The 26,735-nt window shown below is 37.4% G+C and overlaps 1 protein-coding gene across 1 annotated transcript in view; it reads right to left on the bottom strand.

The window, feature by feature from the left end:
* Positions 1-21,248, bottom strand: part of RAP2A (RAP2A, member of RAS oncogene family) — a 31,374-nt gene extending 10,126 nt beyond the window's left edge. Inside the window, exon 1 of the mRNA XM_081129820.1 lies at positions 20,647-21,248. Within this exon, the coding sequence (XP_080985946.1) occupies positions 20,647-20,960 (314 nt within the window). The 5' untranslated portion in view covers positions 20,961-21,248. The remainder of the gene's footprint in view (positions 1-20,646) is intronic.
* Between the last annotated feature and the right edge of the window lie 5,487 nt (positions 21,249-26,735).

Genomic DNA, 26,735 nt, shown 5'->3' on the forward strand with positions numbered 1-26,735 from the left:
TGTTTATAGTCTGTGGACAAATACTTGTTTTATTAACATGAATTTTTATATCGTTTATTGTATTCACGAGCATGATTACATAATATATTAATAAATAAAACTAGTTCTTTTAAGCAGCTCTGCTTAATGCATTGAATGAAACATCAGAAATACTGGCTTGAGTATCACTTAGCTGTAGAACATTGATGGGCTTCTCAGTGAGGCTGCTTTGTAAATATGAATAGTTAAAAGCATCTGATGTGTTTATCAATCGACCTTATACTTTCTTTGTTTTTGGTAGCTGTCCTGATACGTGTCTATTTGTTATGTATATGTGCATGTGTATTTTATTTTGGTTATGTCTAAACTTGGCTGACCATCAAAATAACTCGAGAATTTAAAAAATACTGATGTCCAGGCCCTACTCCAGAGCTACTGAAGCTGAATTTACAGGATCAGGACCCAGGAGGCTATAAAATATAGATATCACTGGCTGGTGTGGCTCGGTTGGAGCATCATCTCATGTACCAGAAGGTCTAGGATTTGATTCCTGGTCAGGGCACATACCCAGGTTTAGGTTTGATCCCTGGTCGGGGTGTGTATAGGAGGCAACCAATCAATGTTTCTCTCTCTTTCTTTCCCTTCTTCTCTCTCTAAAATCAATAAAAATATATATATTTGCTCTAAAGACTGTGTAGTTCAGCAGGGTTTGGGAATCACTGGCCTAATCTACTACTTTGTGATCCCAAACAATATTGTATGTCTATAGTTCATCGTTTTACACTGTAGTAAGTCCAGAATCAATTCCTTCTTCCTTTCATTTATTCACTAATGATAATTTGTAAACAGATACCACTACTGTCAGTGTCTTTAGCTTTCTTTTGAGGGTGTTGTAACATTAAAAGGCCATCCTTCACATGAATTTTATCATGCTGTTTGTCTTTTTCACAAGCAGCTTAAAATACAATTCTCTTTGAATTCAGAAGTGAGAATCAAAAAGATTTTTATAGGTCCCCTTGTTCAGCCTTCCACCCATTGTTAAAAGTCTCATCTATTGAGGGAGTCCCGAGGCAAAATGTCAAAACATTTGATGTTTCAATCACTTCCGTGACAACCTTACCAAATGGTTATGTTTGAACATCTTTAGTGATGCAACCCTCATGTCTCAGGCAACCCATTTGTCCTTTCTGTCACTTAGTTAAATATTTGTGTTAAAAAGTTTACCCCTATCAAATGAATGAGCTATATAATCTGTAACATCCTGTCCTTTCTTCTCATAGGTTCTAGTGCTTTTACCCTTTAGAATATAAAAATCTTTCCTGTTTTTCTTTTTTGAATACATTTTTTAAAATTTAATTTTTTCTAGAAATCTTTTCTCCAAAATTAAAATTGGTTTTCTTCCTTTTCTCCTTGCTTGAATTAAATAATACTTACTAATTTAAATAGTCTCTGGAAAGAATTAAATAAGTAGAGAAGAAAAGGAAAAACATTCTTACTCTCACCACCATGAGAATAATCACTACAACTATTTTGGTGTATATCCATTTAGACTATTTTCTTATACCTATCTATATAAACATAGATGTAAATTTTTACATAAAAAATACTGATATTTAGTAGCTTCAATTTTCATTTATTATCATGGAGCTTCCCATTTCAATATATAATACACATTATATTAATGGCTAAGTAGTACTCCATTTTATAGACTCTATTCTATAACTGTACCATAATTTAATTATTTCTCCCCCATTGACACATATAAAGGGTTCTCATCCCCTCATTTCTTTTTCCACTAACATAAATAACAGGCTGATGAATTACACCTGGAAGTGTGATTTCTGTCTCAAAGGTACACATAATGTGTGTGATGCCATTTGAACCAGAAAATTTCTTTTCTAGGTTAGTTCATCACACACAACGAATCTCAATGGACATCCAGAAATATACACTAAAATCAATAGTGTGTAAGTTAAGAGTGCCTGTTTCCCCACCCTTGGGATTGATATTTTTAACCTTCCAATAAAGTATTATGGCAGTTCTGCAGAAAGGACTGTTTTTGGCTGGGAGTTGCAGGCTTCCACAACAGCATGCTAGCATGAAACATCAATACGTCTTGCAAGGAAAACATGAGCTAAATAAGGTTGCCCACTTCCTCTAAATTGACTTGTTCTGAAGTGACTAAATATTTCATCTTAAAGGGCATTTCTGGTAATTTAGCTTGAATAATGAAAAGAAACCACAATCTTTTGCTCTTTCTCTTGGTTACAGAATACATACTGAAGAAGAACAGAGAAATTATAAACATAATGTAAAAATTAAGTAAGGAGAGTAATGATACTAAAAAGATATTTGAAGCTATCAGGAGTATTCCATACCAATGTAAATAAAAACAATCTGCTTTCACAGAAATCAGGAGTTGACATTTATCAGAAGATGGATTCCTAAACCTTTGATTGTGAGGGACCAAATGATCATGACTATGCAACTCAGGCATTTTGAATGTTTTTAAAAGCTGTTGAAGATGCTTGCTTTGGCAGCACATGTACTAAAGTTGAAATGATACAGAAAAGATTAGCATGGTCCCTACTCAAGGATGAAATGCAAATTCATGAAGCATTCCATATTTTTAAGACTATCAGCTGACTTCTCAACAGAAATTTGCAGGCCAGAAGGGATTGGCACGAAATATTCAAAGTGATGAAAAGCAAGGACCTACAACCAAGATTACTCTACCCAGCAAAGCTATCATTTAGACTAGAAGGACAGATAAAGAGCTTCCCAGACAAGAAAAAGCTACAGTTTATCACCAAACCAGTATTATATGAAATATTAAAAGGTCTTCATTAAGAAGAAAAAAAAGATAAAAATATGAATAAAATGGCAATAACTACATATCTATCAATAATCACTTTAAATGCGAATGAATTAAATGTTCCAATCAAAAGACATAGGATGGCTGAATGGATAACAAAACAAGACCCTTACATACCCTGTCTCAAAGGGACTCCCTTCAGCCCTGGCCGGGTAACTCAGTTGGTTAAAGCGTCAACCTGATATGCCAAGGTTGCAGGCTTGATCCCCGTCAGGGCACATACAAGAATCAACCAATGAATGCATAAATAAATGGAACAACAAATCGATGTTTCTCAAATAAATAAAAAAATTAAAAAAATACAGGGATGGAAAAAGATATTTCATGAAAATGGAAACAAACAAAAGCTGGTTAGCAATATGTACACCAGACTGAATAGACTTTAAAACAAAGGCTACAACAAGAGAAAGAGACTAAAAGAGACCCAGCAATTCCACTTACGGGTATTTATCTGAAAAAGCCCAAAACACAAAATTGAAAAGACACATACGTCCATATGTTCATTGCATTATTTACAGTAGCCAAGACATGGAAGCAACCTAAATGTCCATCAATAGATGCATGGAAAAGAAGTGGAGCATATATACAATGGAATATGTTTCAACCATAAAAAGGAATGAAATTTTGCCATTTGCAATAACATGGATGGATCTAGAGGGTATTTTGTTGAATGAGATAAGTCAGACAGAGAAGACAAATGCCAGAAGATTTCACTTACACGTAGAATCTTAAAAAACAAAAAACAATAAATGAACAATGGGAAATAGTCTATTAAATTGGGTCAACTGGATATCCATATGTTAAAACAAAACAAAACAACAAAAACCCTGACCCTCTTATCTTATACCACTGATCACTCATACAACTTAATGAGCAATGAATCAGAGAATGAAAGTCGTATCATAAACCTTCCAGAAACCATAAAATATGGAGGACAGAGCTTCATAACCTTGAGGTAGAGGGGAAAGATAGTAAACAGGTGCAGAAAAAAACCATGAAAGAAAAGATTAATAAACTAAACTCCATTAAAATTAAGAATTTACGCTAATTAAAAGAAACTACTAAGCAAGTCAAATTGGGGAAACGTAATTGCAATATATATATCTGACAAAGGACTTCTATCCAGAATCTAAAAAGAATTTGTACAAAACATAAAAAAAAAGACAATACAATTTTTTTAAATGAACAAAACACCTGAGTAGGTTTTGTTTTTTTTTAAACATATCTTTATTGATTTCAGAGAGAGGAAGGGAGCAGGAGAGAAAGAGAGATAGAAACATCAATGATGAGTAAGTCATTGATGGGCTGCCTCCTGCACGCCCCCTGCCGGGGATCAAGGGCACAGCCCGAGCATGTGCCCTAACCAGGAATTCAACCTTGATCTCCTGGATCCTAGGCCAATGCTCAATTGCTGAGCCACGCCCTAGCCCGGCTAGTAGGTATTTCTTAAAAGATAATCAAGTAGTCATTAAAAATATGAAAAAGTGCTCAACGTCATTATACACCAGGGAAACAAAAACTAAAACCACAGTGAGGTACCACTAGAATGTTATCGGATTAGGTAAAATTAAAAAGCTTGGCAAATATCAAATGTTGGCCAGGATATTGAACAACTGGAACTCTTACTGGTGGAAGAGTAACCATTGGTACAACTATTTGGGAAAATCATTTGGCAGTATTTAGTAATGTTGAACCTATAGATTTATGACCCAAGAATTCTACTCGTAGGTATACACCAAGAGAAATTTGTGTGTGTGTGTGTGTGTGTGTGTGTATTACAGCAAAAGATATGCGCTAGAATGTTCAGAGTAGTATTATACATAATAGCTATCATCCAGAAACTATCCAAATGCCCATCAATAGAATAATGAAGTCACAGTATATTCATACAAGAGGACTACTTCACCTCAATGAAGAAAATTCTTCTTACATAATTTAAGTAGCAGGGAAAATTCAAGCTTGGACACATATAAGAAGAACATACAGCTTTCATCTGTCAAGGGAGCAAAGGTGTTCAGATATATCTTTCGTGAGAGTTGAAATGTGAAACCTGTACATTAAGAAATAGGTCTATTATACTTGAAAAGACTAAATTTAGTCAATTGTTCAGGAACATGCAAGTTATCTGAACTGTTATCTAAATTCATATCTGGATTAAATTAAAAGATATATCTTCTCAGCACACCTTCATTGCAGAATTCTTGGAAAAAGTGTTTATGAATTAAAATCCATATGTATCTGGTACACAAAGTTCAATTAAAAATACTTTTTTAAAGCTAACTTTGGAGGAAGAAGACCTAAGGATGCACCAAAGCCATTAAGAGCTAAGACTTTTTAGGAATTTTAAAAGTATTAATAGAAGAGCTTTGTCCTGGGAGATTTTTCTTCTCTTGATAGTAAGATCTTAAAATATTTATTTCCAAATTACTAGAAACAAACATCACTGAAAAAAAACACACAAACAGAAAAAACTCACACAAAAAACCTACCAGCTTTAAATTAGCATTTCTTCTCTCCAACAATAACCAGCTCTGGGGAAGAGGACATCAATTATATATGACATGTAACTGGTTGGTTCCCATGGCATAAGATTGATTGGTATGTCTATTGAAAAGATTTTTCATTTGAACCAGGAGAAGTAATAGGTGACATATGGAAAAGGCAAAACAAAAATGCACAATAACGAAAGGAGCTGGAAACTATCACGACTGGCAGAGATTATGGTGCCCAACAGTTGCCAATGGAGAATGATGAGCTAGATATTTCCACAGGATTCATGTCAACACTGAAGCAAAAGAAGTTAGAAACAGTTACGACAAATCACTGTGGGAGCGAGGGAAAATGGGTGTAAAGCAAAAAGTCTTCGATAATCTCTAGTAGTCATCAGGTCGGGATGAGAAGCTGTAACAACAGGTCTAGCATAATAGTGATTACAGGGGATGGGAAGAGCAAGAATTAATTGGATGTGAGAAAATCTGTCCCTTTATTTTCATTCCCACTACAAAATGCCTTTCATTTCCAAAATAATTCATACCTGAGCTATGTAACAGTCTCCTAACTGGTTCCACCACCAATTTCTCACCCCTCTATTGGCCACTTCCCAATAATTATCTTAAAACATTGTTTTTACACAGTCCTCTCCCAATCTCCCCAATCCGCTACCTCAGAAAAGTATGTGGTGACTCTACAATGATTCAAGTCTATCCCTATGTTAACAGTCAAGGCCAACCACAATTTAGTCACTGGCTAAAATCAGGATGGAATGCACTACAAGGAAGAGAGAACTAGATTTGGATTTAGAGGATCTAGAAATAAGACCCAACTCTGATCTCTTGAACATGTCATGTGACCTTTCTGAGCTTCAGGTTCCTTATTTGTGAAATAGAAATAGTAATGATACTTAGGCATTATGTTAAGGAAGATGGTGATGACTTTACTAATAATAGGTAGCATCAGTAGAGGCTTTAGTCACTGTCAGATACTATACCAAGCAGTTTAAAGTATCATGGATACTGTAAAATACTACAAAAATGCTAATTATTCTTTTCTAAGTTCTGGCAAACCATCTGTTAGTAAGTCAGTTCTAGAATCTTAATTGTGGTGATATATTTGTAAAAGAGTACAAAAATTTTTTACTTAGTATCTTATCTCCTACCTCTGGCTTCCATTCCCCTGGCAAGGACAGCCAAATCTAACTATTTAGCTTGAAGACCATTAACCCTGTGAAAAAGATTTGAGAAAAACAGGATCTATAGTGTTCCCTCTAATCACAGGCTGAAATTTTACCATTTTCTTTAAACAGAAGTATCTTTCTTTATGCTATTCATGTTCTCGCACCAAACATTGCTAAGGCAAGTCACCAGACGTGAACCATGGCTCTGAAGCCCTAGTAAGACAATGTGGAGTAATTTTTTTAAAAAGGAAGAAAACAAAACTCAATAAACGAGGAGTTCTGAAATAGTCTTGTTTCTGTGTTGAGGCAGCTGTGCCACCTTTGAAGTTACATCGGGGACCTCAGGAAGGAAAGGGCCATATATTTTTTCTATGTAGCAGTATCTCCAGCGCTGGAATCAATTCTTGACACAGGCATACAAAATAGAATGAGTTAATGAAGTGATGATCTTCAAATATGACAGTGTTTGCATGCAACCCATACTGGAAATGTCACAGAAACAATGCAAACATATCCATGGTCACCAGGCTGAAAAAGCATTTTTGGATGTTCACTGTCTACAATGTTTTATTTTTTTATTCTTTATCATGCCTTGCATTAGATGCTGAAATGCTTAAACTGATTAGCAGTATAAGGGGTCTCTAGAGATTTGGGAGGAAATGGCCAAAATATAGAACATAACGGGACCTTTATCCCTAAACTCAACAAATGTTTACTGAGTGCTTTCTATGTAACAAGGGCCAGATGTCAAAACTGAAGCACATTACCACCAAGTACATGGAAGAAGGTTTGTTTTTTTTTTAAATATATCTTTATTGATTTCAGAGAGAGGAAAGGAGAGGGGGAGAGAGAGAAAGAAACATCAATGATGAGAGAGTCATTGATCGGCTGCAGCCCGCAACCCGGGCACGTGCCCTGACCGGGAATCGAACCCTGATCGCCTGGATCCTAGGTCGACGCTCAACCACTGAGCCACGCCCGGCCGGGCAGAAGCTTTTTTTTGATAACATAAATTAGGCACTATATGTCAACTACTTTTATAAATAATATACACCGTGGGTAGAGTGAAGGGGGAGGAGGCAATGCAGACTATTATTATTATTATTATTATTATTTTTAATGCTCACTCAAGGATATGTTTTTTATTGATTTTAGAGGGAGGGAGAGAGGGAGGGGGAGAGAGGGAAAGAAACATTGATTGTTGCCTCCTGTACATGCCCTGTCTGGGGACTGAACCCCCAACGTGGGTATGTGCCCTAACTGGGAATCGAACCCACCACCTTTTGGTGTATGGGATGATGCTCCAACCAAATGAGCCACACTGGCCAGGGCTGCAGACTACTATTACAAGCAGTTGCAAAAGATATATGCATAGTCTTAGATTTTCTCCTGAAACTAAACTTTAATATGTTATAGTCTTAATAAAATTAAATGTGATCTCCAAAGTTCAGTTAGTCATGTGTGGGCAGGAACAGTAAAATGACATAGGACAGATAAATTATGAGGGCAGATGGTAGGTGCTTGCATCATTTTGCCACCTTTTAAGAGTTAAAATACAGCCATTCATTCACTCATCATTTACTTTCAATAAATATCTTTAAAAATATTTCATTTTTCCAGATAACTATTGCTGCATAAGAGAACTACCCCAGCTATCTTCCCTGAGCACTAACTCATCATGTATTATTTTCTATTTTCCATAAACCAGTTTACTTTTTTACTGCTTTCTAAAATAATAATTCTTCTCAAACCATTTATAACTAAGTACAAATAAAAAATATCATTTCCAAGGAGGATCAAAATTACTAAATATAACCAAATAAATATAGATGTTCAACTTTCTCCCAATTAACCCATTGTAAATTGAAAATACCGTAAGTAAAAAATGCACTTAATACATCTAACCTACTGATCATAGCTTACTTAGCCTAGCTGATCTTAAATGTGCTCAGAACACTCTCATTAGCCTATAGTTGGGCAAAATCGTCAAACACAGTGCATACACTGCAGGGTAGCTGCTGCTTATACTCGTGATCACACGGCTGACTGGTAGCTACAGCTCACTGCCCAGTACCAGGACAGTATTCCACCATGTATTTCTAGCCTGCAAAAAGATCAAAATTCAAAATTCAAAGTATGGCTTCTATGGAATGTGTATTGCTTTTGCACCACCGTCAAGTCAAAAATCTTAAGTTGAAGAACTATAACTCAGGGATTGTCTGTACATAATTGTTGGCATTAGTCTTTACACAAATTTTTGACCTTCTATAATAATTTAGAACACACACAAAAGTCCTTAGGAAGGTGGCCTGGCAAAAGCAATGCTCTTGGTGGAAAAATATTTTGAAACTTAAGTCAAATTGTTTTGAGTATTTCTATCTCTATATATACGTATAATTGACTCAACACTGTCAAATACATATTTATTCATAGTACATTTTGGCAGGTAGTTATCTTGTACTTATTTTGCATAATGCCCAGGGCAATATTATATAAATGACATGATTTAAACCATAGTATTTGATGTTGACAGTGATGACTTTTATACATAGACAGATAAAACTTCTGGAATCAATTTATTAAAAACTCTGTCAACACACTACTATATATATACATCCATAAAGACTGTGAAAATTATCTTCATGCAGTTTTTGGAATTTATAAAAAGATCTATTATCAACTTTTTTAAAAAGAAAAATGTCATTTAGCAAATATTTAATATTATATGCCTGATTGCTTTTTATAAAGTATTTTTTATATTTAAAATATATGTATTAAAAAATCATCACAGTTTTCTGTGAGTCGCAAATCATACTGTCCTATTTAAAGTCAACATAGTCTCCAAGGGAAGAGGAAAACTCAAAGCACTCAGTCTATGCTCTAAGTTCTATAATATACGGCACTAGCATTTCAGATACAGAGGAGAAAGCAAAGAAAAAAATGGAATTCAGATACTAGATTAGCTATATAATTTATCTGGATATGGTAAGGCAACTGAGTCTCATCCCTAAGAAATCATGAGGCAGTACACTGTTTTATAAAGTCAGATAAATGCCTGGGTTTTATTCCTATTTCTGTAAATTTTGGTGAAACATTATTACTGATATTTTAGAGTTACTATGTAAAGAAACACTTTACATTCATTACCTCATTATTATATTATACCCATATTACAGATGAGGAAATTGAGATGCAGATAATGTTAACTTGACCCCAATTACATAACTAAATGTACTGGAGCTCAGTTTTTTTTTTAGTTTTTTTTTTTTAATGTTTTTATTGATTTCAAAGAGAGGAAGGCAGAGGAAGAAAGAGATAGAGACATCAATGATGAGAGAGTCACTGATCGGCTGTCTCCTGCACGCCCCCTATTGGGGATCGATCCCGAAACCCAGGCATGTACCTTGACTGGGAATCGAACCATGAAGTCCTGGTTCATAGGTCAATGCTCAACCGCTGAGCCACGCCAGCTGGGCTGGAGCTCAGCTTTAGTGAGAGTAACACTTAACTGTCTTCATAGATAAGAGTAGATCAACATGCACAATTAAATAAAATACTGAATTACAGCAATTATTATATATAGTATTTGTTATGTTCACTGGAAACCTAAGAATGGATGAATTTAGACCAAAATTCTCCACCCAAAAACAGAGAAAAACTCTAAGATTTCATATATGGAGAGTTGTAAAGATACCTACTAAAGAAAATACTAATATGTACTGAATTATTAATATGATGTAGGATTTCCACATTTGAATTATTAATTTTTAAGGGGCTACTCCTAGGAAAGCATGAGAAATACTACTACTAAATGTTTTAAGTAAAGGTTTACAGTGTTTCTCTTGGGTAATTTTACTAATTTATTTTAAGACGTCTGTAAGTATAGTTACTTCATCTATTTTTACTATCGTATAGGGAGAGCTGAATCAATATTTTCCTGGACAGATACAGCAAACCTCTTAAAAAGATCAGTTTCCAAAACCTCCTCAGCAACCTGTTGTAGTAATGGAGAATCCTTGCAATCACATACTGGTCTGAATCCTACTACAATAGCCCTTTCTCTGTCCTAAATTTTTACAAGACAGAAGCTATCCTGCCTTATCAGAATAAGCAAAATTACAGAAGTATTCCTCATATTTCTAATATGTACAACAAATAGTAATACATGCTTCCTCAAAAGATACATTTTATGTTGGTTTTTTTCCCAGTGACTAAATGTTCTCTTTCTCAGTAACAGAGGGAGGATTTACTAACTCATGCTGGGAAGTATTTCATTTTCATAGCATCTATATAGCATTGTTGAAAACTGAAAAACCAGAAAGATAAAAGTTATTTCAAAATACTAAAGAGAAAGTTCCATTAATTTTCTTGGAGTTAAATGTTTTAGGATAATAGTTTTCAAATTGTGTGTGATGAGATCAATTTAGTGGATCAAGGGGAATATTTAAAAGCAATGGGATAAAATAGAAAACAACAAAACAGAAAGTATAGTAGAAGCAACATAGCAAGTGTTAAGTATTATTTCATGAAACTTTGGTTTCATTTACATGTATTTATGCCTGTGGGTGCACTGTGTCACAATGTAAAATGTATTTCTTACTGAGGGCCACAATTAAGAAAATGTGAAAGCCACTGTTGAGTGAATGCATAGAAGTAGACAAAGAGATGTTATTTTATCGGTTTATTTTTTACAGATAACAATTTAAAAAGAGAAATTATAAAATACTGATAAAAGAAACCGAAGCAGACTCAAATAAATGGAAAGATATTCTGTGCTCATGGATTGGAAGAATTAATATTGTTAAAAATGTCACATACTACACAAAGCAATCTACACATTCAACGCAATCCCTATCAAAATTCCAATGGCATTTTTCACAGAAATAGAACAATCAATCATTCCTAAAATTTATATGAAAGTACAAAAGACAATAAATAGCCAAAGCTATTTTAAGAAAGAAGAACAAAGCTGGAGACATCATGTTCCCTGATTTCAAACTACACTACAAAGCTATAATAATCCAAACAGTATGGTATTGACATAAAAAAAAAGATACGTAGATCAATGAAACAAAATAGAGAACATGGAAATAAACCCATGAATATATAATCAACTTATTTATGACAAAGGAGCCAAGAATATACAATGGAGGGGAAAGGACAGTCTCTTTAGTTAATGGTGCTGGGACAACTAGAAGGCCACATGCAAAAAAATGAAACTGGATCACTTTCTTACACCATGCACAAAAATCAACTCAAAGTGGGTTAAACACTTAAATGTAAGACCTGAAAGCATAAAACTCCTAGAAGAAGATATAGGGGGTAAGCTCCTTGACATCAGTCTTAGCAATGATTATTTTTGGATTTGATACCAAAAGCTAAGGCAACAAAAGCAAAATTAAACAATTGGAACTACATCAAACCAAAAAGTTTCTGTAAAGCAAAGGAAACGATCAACAAAATGAAAAAGCAACCTATGGCATAGAATATAAATTTACAAATCATGTACCTGATAAGGGGTTAATATCCAAAGTATGTAAAGAACTCATAAAACTCAATAAAAACACAAATGAACAAATAATCTGATTAAAAAATGGGCAGAGGCCCTGGCCGGTATGGCACAGTAGTTGGAGCGTCAGCCTGCTCGCCAAAGGGTTGTGGTTCAATTCCCAGTCAAGGGCACGTGCCTGGGTTGCAGGTTCGCTCCCTGCTCCCTCAGGGCACGTGCAGGAGGCAATCATCAATGTGCTGATGTGTCTGTCACATCGATATGATCTCTCTCTCTCTCTCTCTCTCTCTCTCTCTCATTTCCCCCCTTTCTCCCTTCCATTCTCTCTGAAAAAGCAATGAGAAAAATATCCTCTGCTGAGGATTAAAAAAGAAAAGGGCAGCGGATCTGAATACACATTTTTCAAAAGAAGATATACAAATGGTCAGCAGGTATGTGAAAAGATGCTCAACATCACTAATCTTCAGGGAAATAAATGCAAATCAAAATAACATTGAAATACCAGCTCATACCTATTAAAAATGGCTATTATAAAAAAGACAAGAAATAACAAGTGTTGGCGAGAATGTAAAGAAAAGGGAATCAATCCTTGGACACTGTTGGTGGGAATGTAATTGTTGCAGCCACCATGGAAAACAGTATGGAGGTTCCTCAAAAGATTAAAACAGAACTACCATATGATCTAGCAATTCCCCCTCTGGGTATTTATCCAAAGAAAACAACTGCATTGTCTCAAAAAGATATCTGCACCCCCAGCTTCACTGTGGCATGATTTATAATACCCAAGACGTGGAATCAGCCTACATGTCTACTGATGGATGAATGGATAAAGAACAATGAATGTATATGTATATGTATTGTATATGTGTGTATACACATGTATATATATAATGGAATATTATTCTGCCATAAAAAGAGAAAAATACTGCTACATGTGACAACACAGATAGACCTTGAGGGCAATATGCTACGTGAAATAAGTCAGACAGAGAAAGACAAATACTGTATGATCTCACTTATGTGTGGAATCTGAAAAAAACAAAAACAAAACTGAACTTACAGATAAAGAGAACAGATTGGTGGTTGCCAGAAGCCAGGTGGGAGGATGAGGTCAGAGAGGAACGGGAAGGAAGGAGAGTAGGGAAGAAGAAATGGTTAAATGTGGTGAAAAAGTACAAACTTCCAGTTATAAGATAAATAAGTACTGGGGATATAATATATACCATGGTAACGACAGTTTAACTAAACTTATTTTGGTAATCGTTTTGCAATATACACATATGTAAAATCATTATGTTTTATGAGAAATAATGCTCCTAATGTTTTAGGTAAAGGTTTATAATATATTCTTGGGTAATTTTAGTAAGTGAAAAAAACCTAAAACTAATACAATGTTGATGCCAATTATATCTCAATACCAATAAGTAAATTTTAAAAACCTACAAAAGTGATAAATCACTATATTTTTCCCTAAAACATCAATTTTGTTATGTTTTCAAACCTTAAACATAGCAAAACCAAAAACATATCATTAGAGGAAACAAAAAACAAAACAAAAAACAACCACCTATCCCATTCTGCCATTGATTATGTTTTAGCATTCTGAGTAAAAAGGAATATATAATTTACAAATATACTTAATTTATACACTGTGATCTATTTTAAGTAGCTTATTCAGATAGAGTTTTCAGCCATGTGTGATAAGTACATTTTCAACATTAAGTAACTAAATGCATCAAACTTCCAGAGACTTCCAACTATTGCTTTGTTTCTGGACTTCCCAAACCATGACTTCAATATAATATGCTATTGATACTTGATTCAGACACCCAGTAACCTTATTTTGACTCATAGGCTTAAAAAAATCTTATTTCATAGCAGTGACCTTTAAATTTAAACTGAAATTTATTAAAAATCAGGGTAATATAGGTGTATTAGAGTTTTCCCACAAGAATAAAAGGCAAAATAGCTGAAATGTTAGGTCTGATATTTCAAAAAGGTTTCAATTGTTTAGAAGTCTCAAGTTAAATCTATTCAAATATTATGTTCGGCATATACCATGTTAAAATCTTAGCATCTATAAATGAGCTATTTTTAAATAGTTTATAACCTTAAACTCCACTAATATATTTATATTTTACCTGTACGTTTTATTAAAATGCAGATGTCCAAAATCACAGCATTACCATTATTGATATTATTCTACTAAAAGACTACGTTTGATCTGGTAAAGCACAAAGGTATGTTTAAGAAACTTTTCCCCGTCAGGCTGAGAATAATTTTTAATATAATGAACCACAACTGTCAAAGTAACAAATAAATAAAAAGGCAAATACATGTGGTGTATTTCTGCACACCATTAAAATTTCATGATTTATTTCCCACAGAATTACTATCTCTAATTTTTACTTTTGTAACTATTGTGTCTATCAATTTGATCTTATTTGAAAGTCTTCTCATACACACTCAAGTATTTTTCCAAAAAAAACTTAAAGAACTTACAATTCTTGTTATACCATAGGCCAGAAAAACAGAAGTACATAAAAAAAACAGTAGGTAAGAACAGATGGAGAGAAACACATAGCAGGGCAAAGCTGAAACAGAAGCAAAGGAAACCCCAGAGTAGAATCACACATCCTTCCCCAGGGACTTAGGTTCTGAATACAATGGTTAAGAGAAAAACTGTGTAAAATAAAAATCATCCTTGGGGGGAAAAATCCTTCAATTAAGTATGGTATACATGATTTTAAAGATCATTACTTAGAAATGTATATAAATGTATGATCTATACATTTTAATGTGCCATATGTAATTTTATAGAAGATAGTATATAGAAATTAAATTACTCAAATGTATTGCTATTGAAAAACTTCCCAACTTTGTTGGCACTTCTGTTGGTTGTATTCTCTAGAAACATTTTATCAGTTCCTCCATTTCCTCCTTAATGTTTATGTATTAATTAATTATCCAACTTTTTCCTAAAGGAGAGCTACAAAGTCAACATTATCTACTCGCCTAGTGGCCTGAATATTTCTCATTCAGTGGTCAGTCACTTCACCTTTCAAATCACTCATTTGTTCTTGTCAGAGGGTTTATCAATATTCAGGGACAGTTGATATCTTTTGTCTGTGTGCAGTACAATGGTTGGCTGGCTTTTTAAATTATTTTGTCCCCTCTCCCTTAAAAATATTATAATGATTCCTCTGATTATAGATTTTATTGATATAATTATTACCAAATTTTAACTAGACAAGATTTGCAGATCACAAGCTGCTGGTTCTTTAAGGTTTATATTAAACTTGACCACTTCTCTCACTGAATGAACTACATAGAAGTACTCACAGAATATTAGAGCTGAAAGGAGATCATCACTGCAAAGTGAGCTTTAAAAAAAATTCCAATCCTGGGATGGCAAAAAGAAAACTATATTGTAATGTTCTAATTTTACAATGCAGCAAAAACGAATTTCCCTTCCAGAAAAAAACATTGGGTTGTAAAATGTGACTCACAGCTATTAGGCTCTATACCTTGGAGGCCCAGATTTTTATTACAAATTTGGTTACTGGAGGTATCAAATTGGGGAAGGAGGTGTTTCTGGAGGAAGGAATGATGGCGGAATCCACAAGGTTCACTAACTTAAAACAAACATCATTTGATGTGTTCCCTGGTTTTGGCTAATAGCACCAATCTGTTACTGGTCAAGGTTTATGTGTAGCAATTGGCAATCTGCCTCTATTTTAAGCATAGGTTTTTATATGGCTACTTATTGTGAAGAGAAAAAGTACAATCACTTGTGTCATTTGAAAGTAATCACTTAAATGATATAGAAATATTAATAATAAAAAAATAGAAACTTGTTCACTTTGGGTAGTGCAAATCAACCACTTTTTTCCAGCCTTTTCCCCAATTTTAAAACACCCCATGCCTTCTAGCCTACTGCAAAGTATGAAGTCTCTATATATCTTACAACTCTCAAGTTCTATCCTTGGCTATATGTATCTCTAACTTCTATTTCTGGCCATATTCATTCACTTCTATCTCTAGACTCTTCCCAACAGATGTCATGCACTCTACAAATCTGAACTACAAAGCTCATCCTGAGTCTTTATATCCATACATAAACTGATGTTTCAGGCTTTACTCAAATATTCTAATTACTTATTAGGTGGATCTATCTGGATGATTACCATCTTCAAAGCTTGAAATTATCTTCCTCAGCTATGCCTCCATAATTCTATTCTCTCATTTTCAAAATGTCAAGGTTACTTTTCACCTTTCCCTCTTCCTCTCCCATTCAGTTTAATAAATTCTTTATAACATTAATTTCATCCATTCTTTCCTTTCTGTTTCTATAGACACCATGCCAATTCAGAATCTTTATACTTCATGTAGAAACTATAGATTATCACAATATTTCACAACTATTCCTCCTGACCCTGTTCAATTGCCACTAAGCCATGTATCTTATCACCACCATGTTTCTATTTCTGTAACAATTTTGATCATGGTCCTTCTAAGATCAAGTCCGAAGTCTTCAACCTTCTATCATTTAACTTTACATTTTTAAGCCTTACCACCTCTCTCTTTTTAAAAATATGTTTTTATTGATTTCAATAAATCAAAAAATATTGTTTTTATTGAGGGAGGGATAGATAGGTAAAAACATCAATGATGACAGAGAGTGGGATGGAGCCCATAACCTGGGCATGTGCCCTGACTGTGAATCAAACCATGACTTCCTGGTTCATAGGTCAATGCTTGGTTGAGCCACACTGGCTGGGCCTTACCTCTCACATTTCTATATTAATTCCTGGTTTAGAAAATCTGGTCTATTTAATTAATAGCTAACAAACATATTCTATGCATTTCCCATGCCATTTCCCACTGATACTATGCTCCTGATTTTTAAAAAAATTCTCACCTGAGGGTATGTTTTACTGATTTTTAGAGAGAGGGGAAGGGAGAGAGAGAAACATCAATGTATGAGAGACATGGATCGGTTGCCTCCTGGACATGCCCCAATCAGGGATTGAACCAGCAACCTAGGTATGTGCCCTGATGGGGAATCAAACTGACAAGCTTTTGGTACACAGTACAATGCTCTAACAGAGCCACATCAGCCTGGGCTGTGCTCCTGAGTTTTTAAACTTTACCTCTTCCCCTGTTGTCCTAACTAGATATAAGAACTCTCACAGAATGTTAGAGCTGAAGGAAGATCATCTACTCCATCTGCAAAATGAGCTTTAAAGAATCATTTCCTCCATCTATAAAATGAAAATGTTTGGGGAAACTGAGGCCAAAAGACAATAAAAGTACTTGCCTTTCTAAACTCTAGTTTTTTCCAATATATTTTTCTTGATTGTTTCCTATGTAATAGTAGCTGTGCTAGCCACATGGCATTAGAGTTAATGACTAACGTATGTAAATCATCACACAAATAATTAAGCTTTTGTGAGTGCTGCAAAAAAGGACAGGTTGCCACTGAAGTCTGAAGTACCTGTGGCTGAGAGATGGGTGAGGCAAGGAGTTAATCTAGACTGGGAAGATGGGAAGGAATTATTCAGCTGGGAAGGACGAGGAAAGCTTCCCGATGTAAGCAGGGGCAAAAGAGCGAGTCGGAATTAATTTTGCGAAAGGCCGAAGATTTCCACAGGTAGAAGAAAAGCCCAGAGATAGGCACTTTGAAAAGGCTAAAAGAAGGTCTGGGTGTTGGAATCTAAGGGATGAGGAGTGTTGCAAGAGGTGAGGTTGTAAAGGCAGGAGGGCCAAGAGCACTCTCTGCATGCCTGGAAAGGTCATGCTGAAGATTCCTGGGCTTTGTCCTAAGAATAACATGCCTGTTCCAAGATACTTCAAGTCAGGACCACGGCTTACCCTGAGAGGAATGAGAAAAGCAGTTATGAAATCAGAAAGAATTCTAGTGTTATTTCATTTGAAACATTTTCTGTATTCCTATAACTCTTCCTTGTGTGATCTCATCTAAAGTCAAGTTAAAAAAAAGAAAGCACATGAATTTATAAATATAGTCATTTTCAGGTGGTCCACTTGGCTTTGATAAGAGGCTGTATATATATGCATATGTTTGTGCACCTGTAAATATTTAAGGAAGTATTGGCCTGGTTTTTATTTTTTAAAAGCAAAACCTTCCACACAATAACAATTCAATGAAAAGCTCCATTTACTGTATGGCCATACATTAGTGCTAGATTTGAAGTGAAATAAATGTTCATTCTCTTGCCCTTTCCCATTAGGCCTTAATAAGAAAAAATAGTTCAAGAGAACACCAACAAAATCTTTTTAACGATTGTTTTTAACCCTAATTGCTTTTTAGCCTCATCTTGTCTATACTAGGTAATGAATTTCGCAATGCAATCACAAATTTCCTATAATATTACGTTTATATTAAGAATAAAATTTTAAAAAGGTAGGGTGACAAAGTTATTATTAATAAAAGAGCTGGAATTTTGGCGCAATTTCTTTGTTCAAAGTATTGTGTTGGGCACCTTAAAATATATCTCATTTAATCCTAAGAAAGACTCTAAGGGTGCATGCTATACTCTATTTCAGGTAAGGAAACTGAAGCTTAGAGATGCAAGCATTTTCCCAAAATACATATACCTTAGATCTAAGCTAGCCAATACGGTGGCCAGCAGCCACATGTGGTTATTGATTGAGCACTTAAAACATGGCTAGTCTGAATTGGGATGTTCTGTAAGTGTAAGTAACACACTGGATTTTGAAAAATTAGTGTGAAAAAGAAAGTAAAATACATCAATAATTTTTGAATATTGATTACATGTTGAATGATAATATTTATTTATTAATTTATTTTTTGTCAATCCTCACCCAAGGATATTTTTTCCATTGGTTTTTAGAGAGAGTGCAAGAGTGGGAGGGGGGTCGGGGGAGAGACACATCGATTGGTTGCCTTCTGCATGTGCCCAGACTGGGCCTACATCAACCTGCAACCCAGATGGCGTCCCCTTGACTGGGAATTGAACCGGAGAGCCTTTGGTGGGTAGGCAGACACTCTAACCACAGAGCCACAGTGACCAGAGCTGAATGATAATATTTTAGATACAGTGGGTTAAATAAAATGCATTATTAAATAAGAATGGAGAAATAAAAAGTTACCAGATTCATATTTTAGAACAGCAGCATAGGCCATAAACATATCTACTTTATTTGAGTTTGAAATTTAGTGGAAGAAATAATATACAAAATTTTCGCTTAGCTATTACAGTGCATAGTCAGTGAGTTAATGGGGGCAGTGGTCTTGGGGAGAGGATCTCCCCTTTGATCTCATATGTTATATTAAAAATCCACAGCTGGTAATGACTTTTTAGCACCCCTTGAGTACACATGACTAGTCCTTGCTCTTTCTCAATGAGTAGACTCAAACTAACTTGTAATGTGATTGTATTTAGAGTACACCTACAACTATCTTTCTGTTAATGTCTCCTAATTTTGAGCTATAGTTAGAACTATGTGGAGAAAAGATAACACTATATCAAAATTGTCAGCATTAACTAATTATAAGAACCAGACAAAACAGTAATGTGTAATTAAACAGTAATTAGAAAAATTTGCTAAAACTTTTAACTAAGATATTATTACACTTCTAATGCTTGAAATAAGGAAAAATGCACTGTCAATTTAAGAGAAAATAAACATTTTAAGCCACGTAAACTACCAGCCATTTTTCCAAAGTACATACTTTTAGCGGAGTTTATATTAGAAAAGAGCTTAGATGCATCAACTTTACATTAGATAATATACTTTAAAAACAACAAAAATCGATAATATACTTGTTACAACTTTGAAGAATTTCTGTGGTTTTTTCCTTCCACGAATGTCTTCCCCTCCCCCTCCCTCTTTTTTAGGGGGTAAGACAGCTAGATTTTTTAAAAAGATAAGCGGTATTCTTTAATGTGAGTGGCATATTTTATCTCCTACATGCTAATACTCTCTCAACCCCACTGAGCTGTTAGGATGTCTTCAAATAATTTGATAATCTGTCTTTTAAAGTTTCGTCTTAATTGAAGAGTTCACTTTAAAAACGCCTTGGCACCATTCAATCGTTTATGAGATGAGCAAGGTCTCTTTCCTCTCCACTTGACATTTTTACAATACGTACATTACATGTGTGAACAATTTTTGCTGTCAAATATTGCAAAGGTAGATTTTTTCTTGTTCGGTCTGAAAATGTCTCCACTGTACTTGCACAGCTGCCCTCTTCCCATCACAAACCAACCCACCCCGCACAGCCCTCTCTGCAAGTTTTAAACTTTGTTTCCTTTGGGGTTCTGCACAAGCGCTACTATTAATATCCAAGAGACAAAGAGCTGTGCTGTGGGTTCACCGGATGCCAAATTTGGGTTGTGAAACAAACAAAGCACTCAAATTTGAGACTCAAGATGATGATGGTGATGCTGGCAAAATGAAAAAAAATATTATAAAGCATAAGACCCTAGAGGCATCTTTCCTAGACAGCTCCCTCCGTCCACCGCCAACCCAGAACGCAGGGGGAGAAGAGGAAGATCTGGCCCCGGGACGGTGGCTGCCCGGCTGCACAGCGAAGCCCCCTGCACGCGCCCCCGGCCCTCTCACCGCTTCACTCGGATGATCTGGTCCCGCATGGGCTTGATGTCCTGGAAACTCTGCTGGTTGACGAGGCTGTAGACGAGGATGAAGCCCTGGCCGTTCTTGATGTACAGGTCCCGCATGGACGCGAACTGCTCAGTGCCCGCCGTGTCCAGGATCTCCAGCACCGACGGCGAAGAGTCCACCTCGATCTCCTTGCGGTAGAAGTCCTCGATGGTGGGGTCGTATTTCTCGATGAAGGTGCCGGTCACGAACTGCACGGTCAGGGCGGATTTGCCGACCCCGCCCGAGCCCAGCACCACCACTTTGTACTCGCGCATCGTCCCTCCGCGGCCGCCGCCGCCGCCGCCGCCCGCGACATAGACCTACGCCCGCCGCGCTGCGTCCCCCGACCCTGCCCCGGCGGCCAACCCCGCCGCCTTACGCGGCCGCCCCCACCTCACTGGCTGCAGCCCCGCGGGCGCCGGCGGTGGGAGCAGCGAGCATGGGCCGAGCGCGGAGGCAATGCGGCCCCGCGGGCGCGGGCAGGCACTGAGAGCCAACAGTGAGTGAGAGCCGCCGGAGCCGCCCGAGCCGCGGGCCCGCAGTGCTGTCCTCCCGCCCCGCCCCTCGCGCCTCCACGCCCAGCTCCCCGCCTGCCGCCGCCGCCGCTTTCCCAGGCGCCGGAGCGCGCGCCCGAGCCCGAGCCGCAGCGCTACCGGGGGCGGGGCCCGGCGGCCGGGGGCGGGGCCCCGGCGGCGCAGCCCCGCCCCTGCTCCCCCGTCGCCTAGGCGACCGGCCTCGCGCGCTCCCGGGAGGCTCTGCGCCGCGCGGAAGCCTCTGCCTGCGCTTAGATAAACAACCACCCTGGCCACCCAACACCGCTGCCCGCATCCTCCCGCGAACCCCAGGGCGGGCGCACTGAGCATGCGCAGTTTGTCCGCCTGAGACGGAAACCGCGTTAACCTGAGAATCCCACGCTCAGAATTTGGCGGAGACAAGATGTTAGCGGGACGAGAGCAGTCTCCAGCAATACCTGAGGAGGAAAGTGAAGAAAAGAGACTAACAAGGTCCCAAAGGAGGCCTCGGGAAGACGGTCTCTCCCGACACCACCCGATCAGCATTCCTCAGAGCTTTGATTTTATCTTGTATAAACAGAGCGAGAAGCTTTAAGGGGCCGAACATAAATACAACAAAAGGAAACTTTGTTTTAAGCGTCAGGACACTGAAAGAGAGGTGACAGGTAATTGCAACCCACGGCCCGATACGAACGCCAGAGACTGAGGAAGTCGGGCCCACGCCCACTGACGTCGCCGGGAGTCCGGCCACCTTCCCCCCGAGCCCCGCCCTTCTTCAGTGGTGGACTGGAATGGAGCTCTTCCCACGCCCAGTCAACTACGGGCGCTTGGAAAACCGGGAGAGCGGAGACCCGAACCGCGTAACAGGGCCTAGGGACATCTCATAGTAACAGCCACCTAGGATACCTAGTAGGAAACTAGGATTCATCCCAGCCAACCAGATCACGTCTCCGAACCCCATGGTACCATTCTCGGCCAATAGAGGGTCGCTTCATACCACATGACACCCACCCACCAGCCAATGGGGAAAAAGTCTAGTCGCAGAATCAGCCAACCCACCTCCCACTGCCAGGCCCGGCTGGGCGTTTGCTCCTGCGCCTGCTCTGTCAGCCAATCGTAGGTGAGCTGACAAATGACGAAGGCTTGAGCTGAGCCAACCAGAATTCGCGATTTCCCTGCCACCAAGGACAGGTAGTGCGGAGACACCGCCGGGGCGGTAGGGTTTGGGAGGGGTCAGACTGAGGGCCTGGTGGCTGCGCTCTGTTCTGGCAAAGGAACAAGGTGTGTTTCGGGCAAGAGGGATGAATTCCGTTTTTAACATCGTCTCCGTGTCATCCTACCTAAATGATGGGCATGAAAATAGTGCTGAGGGATGTGAACTGAGTCGTGGGTTGAATCGAGAAAACAGTAACTTCCGTCCCTAGGGTGAGACTTTTTCCGGTGATTACGGAGACATACTGCCCCAGTTGCACGGGTCCTCCGTGCGTACCTTCTAAAACGTTTTTAACAACTCAGTTTTAAAACTTAGGTTCAGTTTCTCTGTAGCACTAGATCTAGTTACACACTCTCTCCCACCTATAACATCAAATTTAGAAGTTATGTCCCCAAATATTTCTGGGTTATATTTTGTAGTAACTGGTTATGGAATATACCTTCCATAAACTATGTCCTCGAGCTAGTCTACATTCGTCCATTGCTATGTCACATTTCCTGGGAATAATAAGTTTCTATATTTCTGATGTTTGATCATGGCATACCTCTTCTTCCTCACAAGGTCATCACGTAGAGGGGATTTTTGGTCTGAGTTCCTTGAAAACCCAGGTGTTCTTTTATCATCTTTTCTGTCAATTATCAAACTACTACAAAGATGTACTCTGATTCAGCAGTGCCCTACAGCCTTTTTGCTCCAGTATATTAGAATGGATATCTTATATTTGCATTATCTTGCTATAGTATAACACATACCAAATCTTTGTTTAAAATAATGGAGGACAAGAGTCTTGTCAAAATATGTAGTAACATACAACTCAGTCATTATTTCTTGATTACATGTCATATATGAAAGGTTATATCTGACCTGCCAGAATTAGCAGTGAAAGCAATTTGCAAAAGAACTAAGAATCAGGAATTTTTTTAGATAAATGAAATCAAAGAGGATCTGATATCTTATTCTAAACTAGTAATGTGAATAAGTGAATTAAAATTAAGAGAGCTCACATAGATATGAAATGAAACTTTTTAAACAGGTATTTCAAGAGGATGTTGTACAAGAACACTGTTTCCTACATTTGTCTCACATTTTGTGTAAAATGTGTATACTTATTTGTGGTTACTTTAGCTTAATATCAGCTTCACTTCTTTCAGAAAAAAAGACAGACTTTTAAGATTCAAATTGTGTATTTTGGTGATAAGAACTTCCTATATTTGTTAGGGGATTAAATAGAGCCAAGCAGCATCAAACTTTTTCTCTGTTTAGTACCTTGCATTTCAACAAAGTGAAAAAAAAACCTTTCACTTTGCAAGGAATAAAGGTCCAGTGACTTTTTATTTTAGAAATTTGCATTGGGATTTTGGGTCCAGAATGTAACCTTAAGCAACTGGTTTTATTTCCTAGGTCCCTAGAAGTTGAGAAGCTCTGGATTATAGTGCATAGATAGAAGTTCACACACAGGCACAAAATAGTGAGTTGTCTTCCTAGACACTCCACTTAGCATAATAGAGAGTAAGAGAGCTTTTGACATTTCTTAGGCTATCTTCCCTGACCTTTCATCAATGCTGACTTCCTTGATAAGGAGAAATGTAGAGACTATAGGTCTTAGGATAGTTATACCTCATATGTCTCATATTGACAGGCCTCAATTTGCATTCACAATGTTGCCATAAAAGTGGATTTTTTAATCACTAAGAGGCGAAAGAAACGTATATGGAAGCATATTTTCTCACCTGTCTTGGATGGTGGCACTTACTTGATTTGAGGCTATATCTGAAATGCCGTTTGAAGGATTAGCTGCTATGAGAAAGGAAGTATCACATGATCTCACTCATATGTGGAATATAATGAAAAAATAAACTGATGAACAAAATAGATCCAGAGACATAGAAGCATGGAACAGACTGACGAATCTCAGAGGGAAGGTGGGGTTGGGGGGGGGTATGAACCAAAGAATTTATATACATATATGCATAATCCCTGGACATAGACAATAGTGTGGTGAAAGCCTGGGGAAGGGCCGGGGTCAGGGTAGAAAGGGTCAAAGGGGGCGTGGGGGAGGGAAGGGGACATCTGTAATACTTTCAACAGTAAAGATAAATTTTTTAAAAAAATGCAAAAGTCTTAAATAAAATACTAGCAAATTGAAAAAAAGAAGAGAAAGGGTATCAGGACATATAGAGAATCTTGAAGATTTGGGTGGGAGTTGGGTGTCTGTCTCCTGATCCCTTAATCATTCCCAGCATGAATTATCTATTCTGAGTGCGACTAGAAATAAAAATTTGTGCCCTAGCCGTTTTTGCTCAGTGGTTAGATCGACAGCCCGTGGACTGAACGGTCTTGGGTTTCATTCTGGTCAAGTGCATGGACCTCGGTTGCAGGCTTGATCCCCAGCCCAGTTTGGGTGCATGTGGGGGGCAACCAATTGATGTGTCTCTCTCACATCACTGTTTTTCTCTCTCTGTCTCTCCTCTCTAAAAGTCAATGAAATCTTCCACTCTCTCTAAAAAATCAATGAAAAAAATATCTTCAGGTGAGGATTAACAACAACAACAAAGAAATAAGAAATAAAAACTTGTGTCTCCACTTTTTATGAGAAAGACAAAATAAAAATGAGACAAAATGAAATCAAATTTTCTCCAAGAGCCATAAATCTTTATGATAGTGAAGACTTAACACTGTACAGTAACACTTCAGGGTCTCTTTAGCTTCTGAAGTGGTGGGAAAAAAAAAAAACAAAAAAAACTTTATTTCTCCTCTCCCCACTGAATCTGAGTTATTTCACTTATGCCCAGATACCCTCAACTGTCACACTTTTGTTACCATGGAAACTCAGCTCCTCTTTGCTTCTGTGAAAGATGTTGGAAAAGGTGGGATGAAATACACTGTGTTCTGGGATGTTCTAATGACAGCAAGAAACAAGTATGCAAAGAATTTAATATATACAAATAAGTAGAGGGTGTTTGCAATATGACCAGTGCTTCTTGGCTATAAAATTCTGATTCCTATTTCTTCTTGTTAAATCCTCCATATCCGTGATTAACCATAAAAGGAAAGGACAAGTCAAGTACATTTAGCCCCTATGAAATGCTGCTGGCAATTATATAAAGAATAGAAGCTATTTTCTTGGCCTCTGAGGTTCCTAATGCAGTTCAGAAACAGACATATACATGAAGAGTGGAAAGGAAGTGACAAAAATGTGTTTCCCTTTTGAAAATGTGATGTCTCAGTACATTTGCAAAGAAAAAGAATTAGAATGCAGAAAGTGAGTATGTAAAATGTCAATGAAACAAACCTTTTGGTTGACAAAGTAAATGTTTTATAGGCAATTTGAAGCAGAAAATATTTTTTCTGAAGAAAAAGGCTTAATTAAAATATCAGGAGAAAAAAGAAAAGGGCTGGAGAATCTTAAGAGCTCAAAGGTTCTGAAGAAAATAGAGTGTTAGTGTGGTTCATATATCATAGCAGAAGAGTGGGCACAATGTTGCTTGCATACTCAGCAGTTTCCTATTCTTTTTGCTGAAAAAAAAAATTAAAGGGGTGAATCAGTATTGATCATTAATGGCAGTGCTTTCCTCTCTGCCCAAGGTTAGTCCAAAAGTAGGCACTTAACTCAATTCCTGCCATTGGAACCAGAAGGAGGCTGCTGGGGTTGGGGGATATCTGGGATTCTGAGAAGAGTGTGTAGCTATCCCCATTTTTTTACATCACTTCCTTTTCTGCTTTGTACTCTGAAGTATGAGAATGTGGTCACCATCTTTGGGTTGTAACACTTTATGGCTGAGATTGAAAATGAACAAGCTTTGGATGATTAAGGAGAAGGATGGGAAGAATGTATGTCCTGGGTAACAACACTGAACTTAGAAATGCCCACTTTTGGACTATGGCTAAGTAAATTGCTAGTCTATTTTATTTATTTATTTATTTATTTATTTATTTATTTATTTATTTATTTATTCCTCACCAAAGGACTTTTTTCCATTGCTTTTCAGAGAGGTGGGGAGAGAGAGAGACATCGATTGGTTGCCTCCCACACAAGCACCAACCATCTGGGAATCAAGCCTGCAACGGAGGTATGAGCCCTTGGCTGGAATTGAACCTGGGACCCATGGGCAGATGCTCTAACCACTGAGCAAAACTGGCTAGTTTATTTTAGACTTTTGGTTTAAGTCCATTAGGTTTTCTGTATCTTGCAGTTAAATACCTTCCAACTATTATAGAAAGTGTGAGAGATTCGAGACAAAACGGTGTTTAAAAAAATCAGCAGTGCCCAGCTGGGAGTGGCTCAGCGGTTGAGCTTCGACCTAGGATCCAGGCGATCAGGGTTC

This window comes from Miniopterus schreibersii (assembly GCF_964146895.1).
Source record: "Miniopterus schreibersii genome assembly, chromosome: 2".
Taxonomy (NCBI): Eukaryota; Metazoa; Chordata; class Mammalia; order Chiroptera; family Miniopteridae; genus Miniopterus; species Miniopterus schreibersii.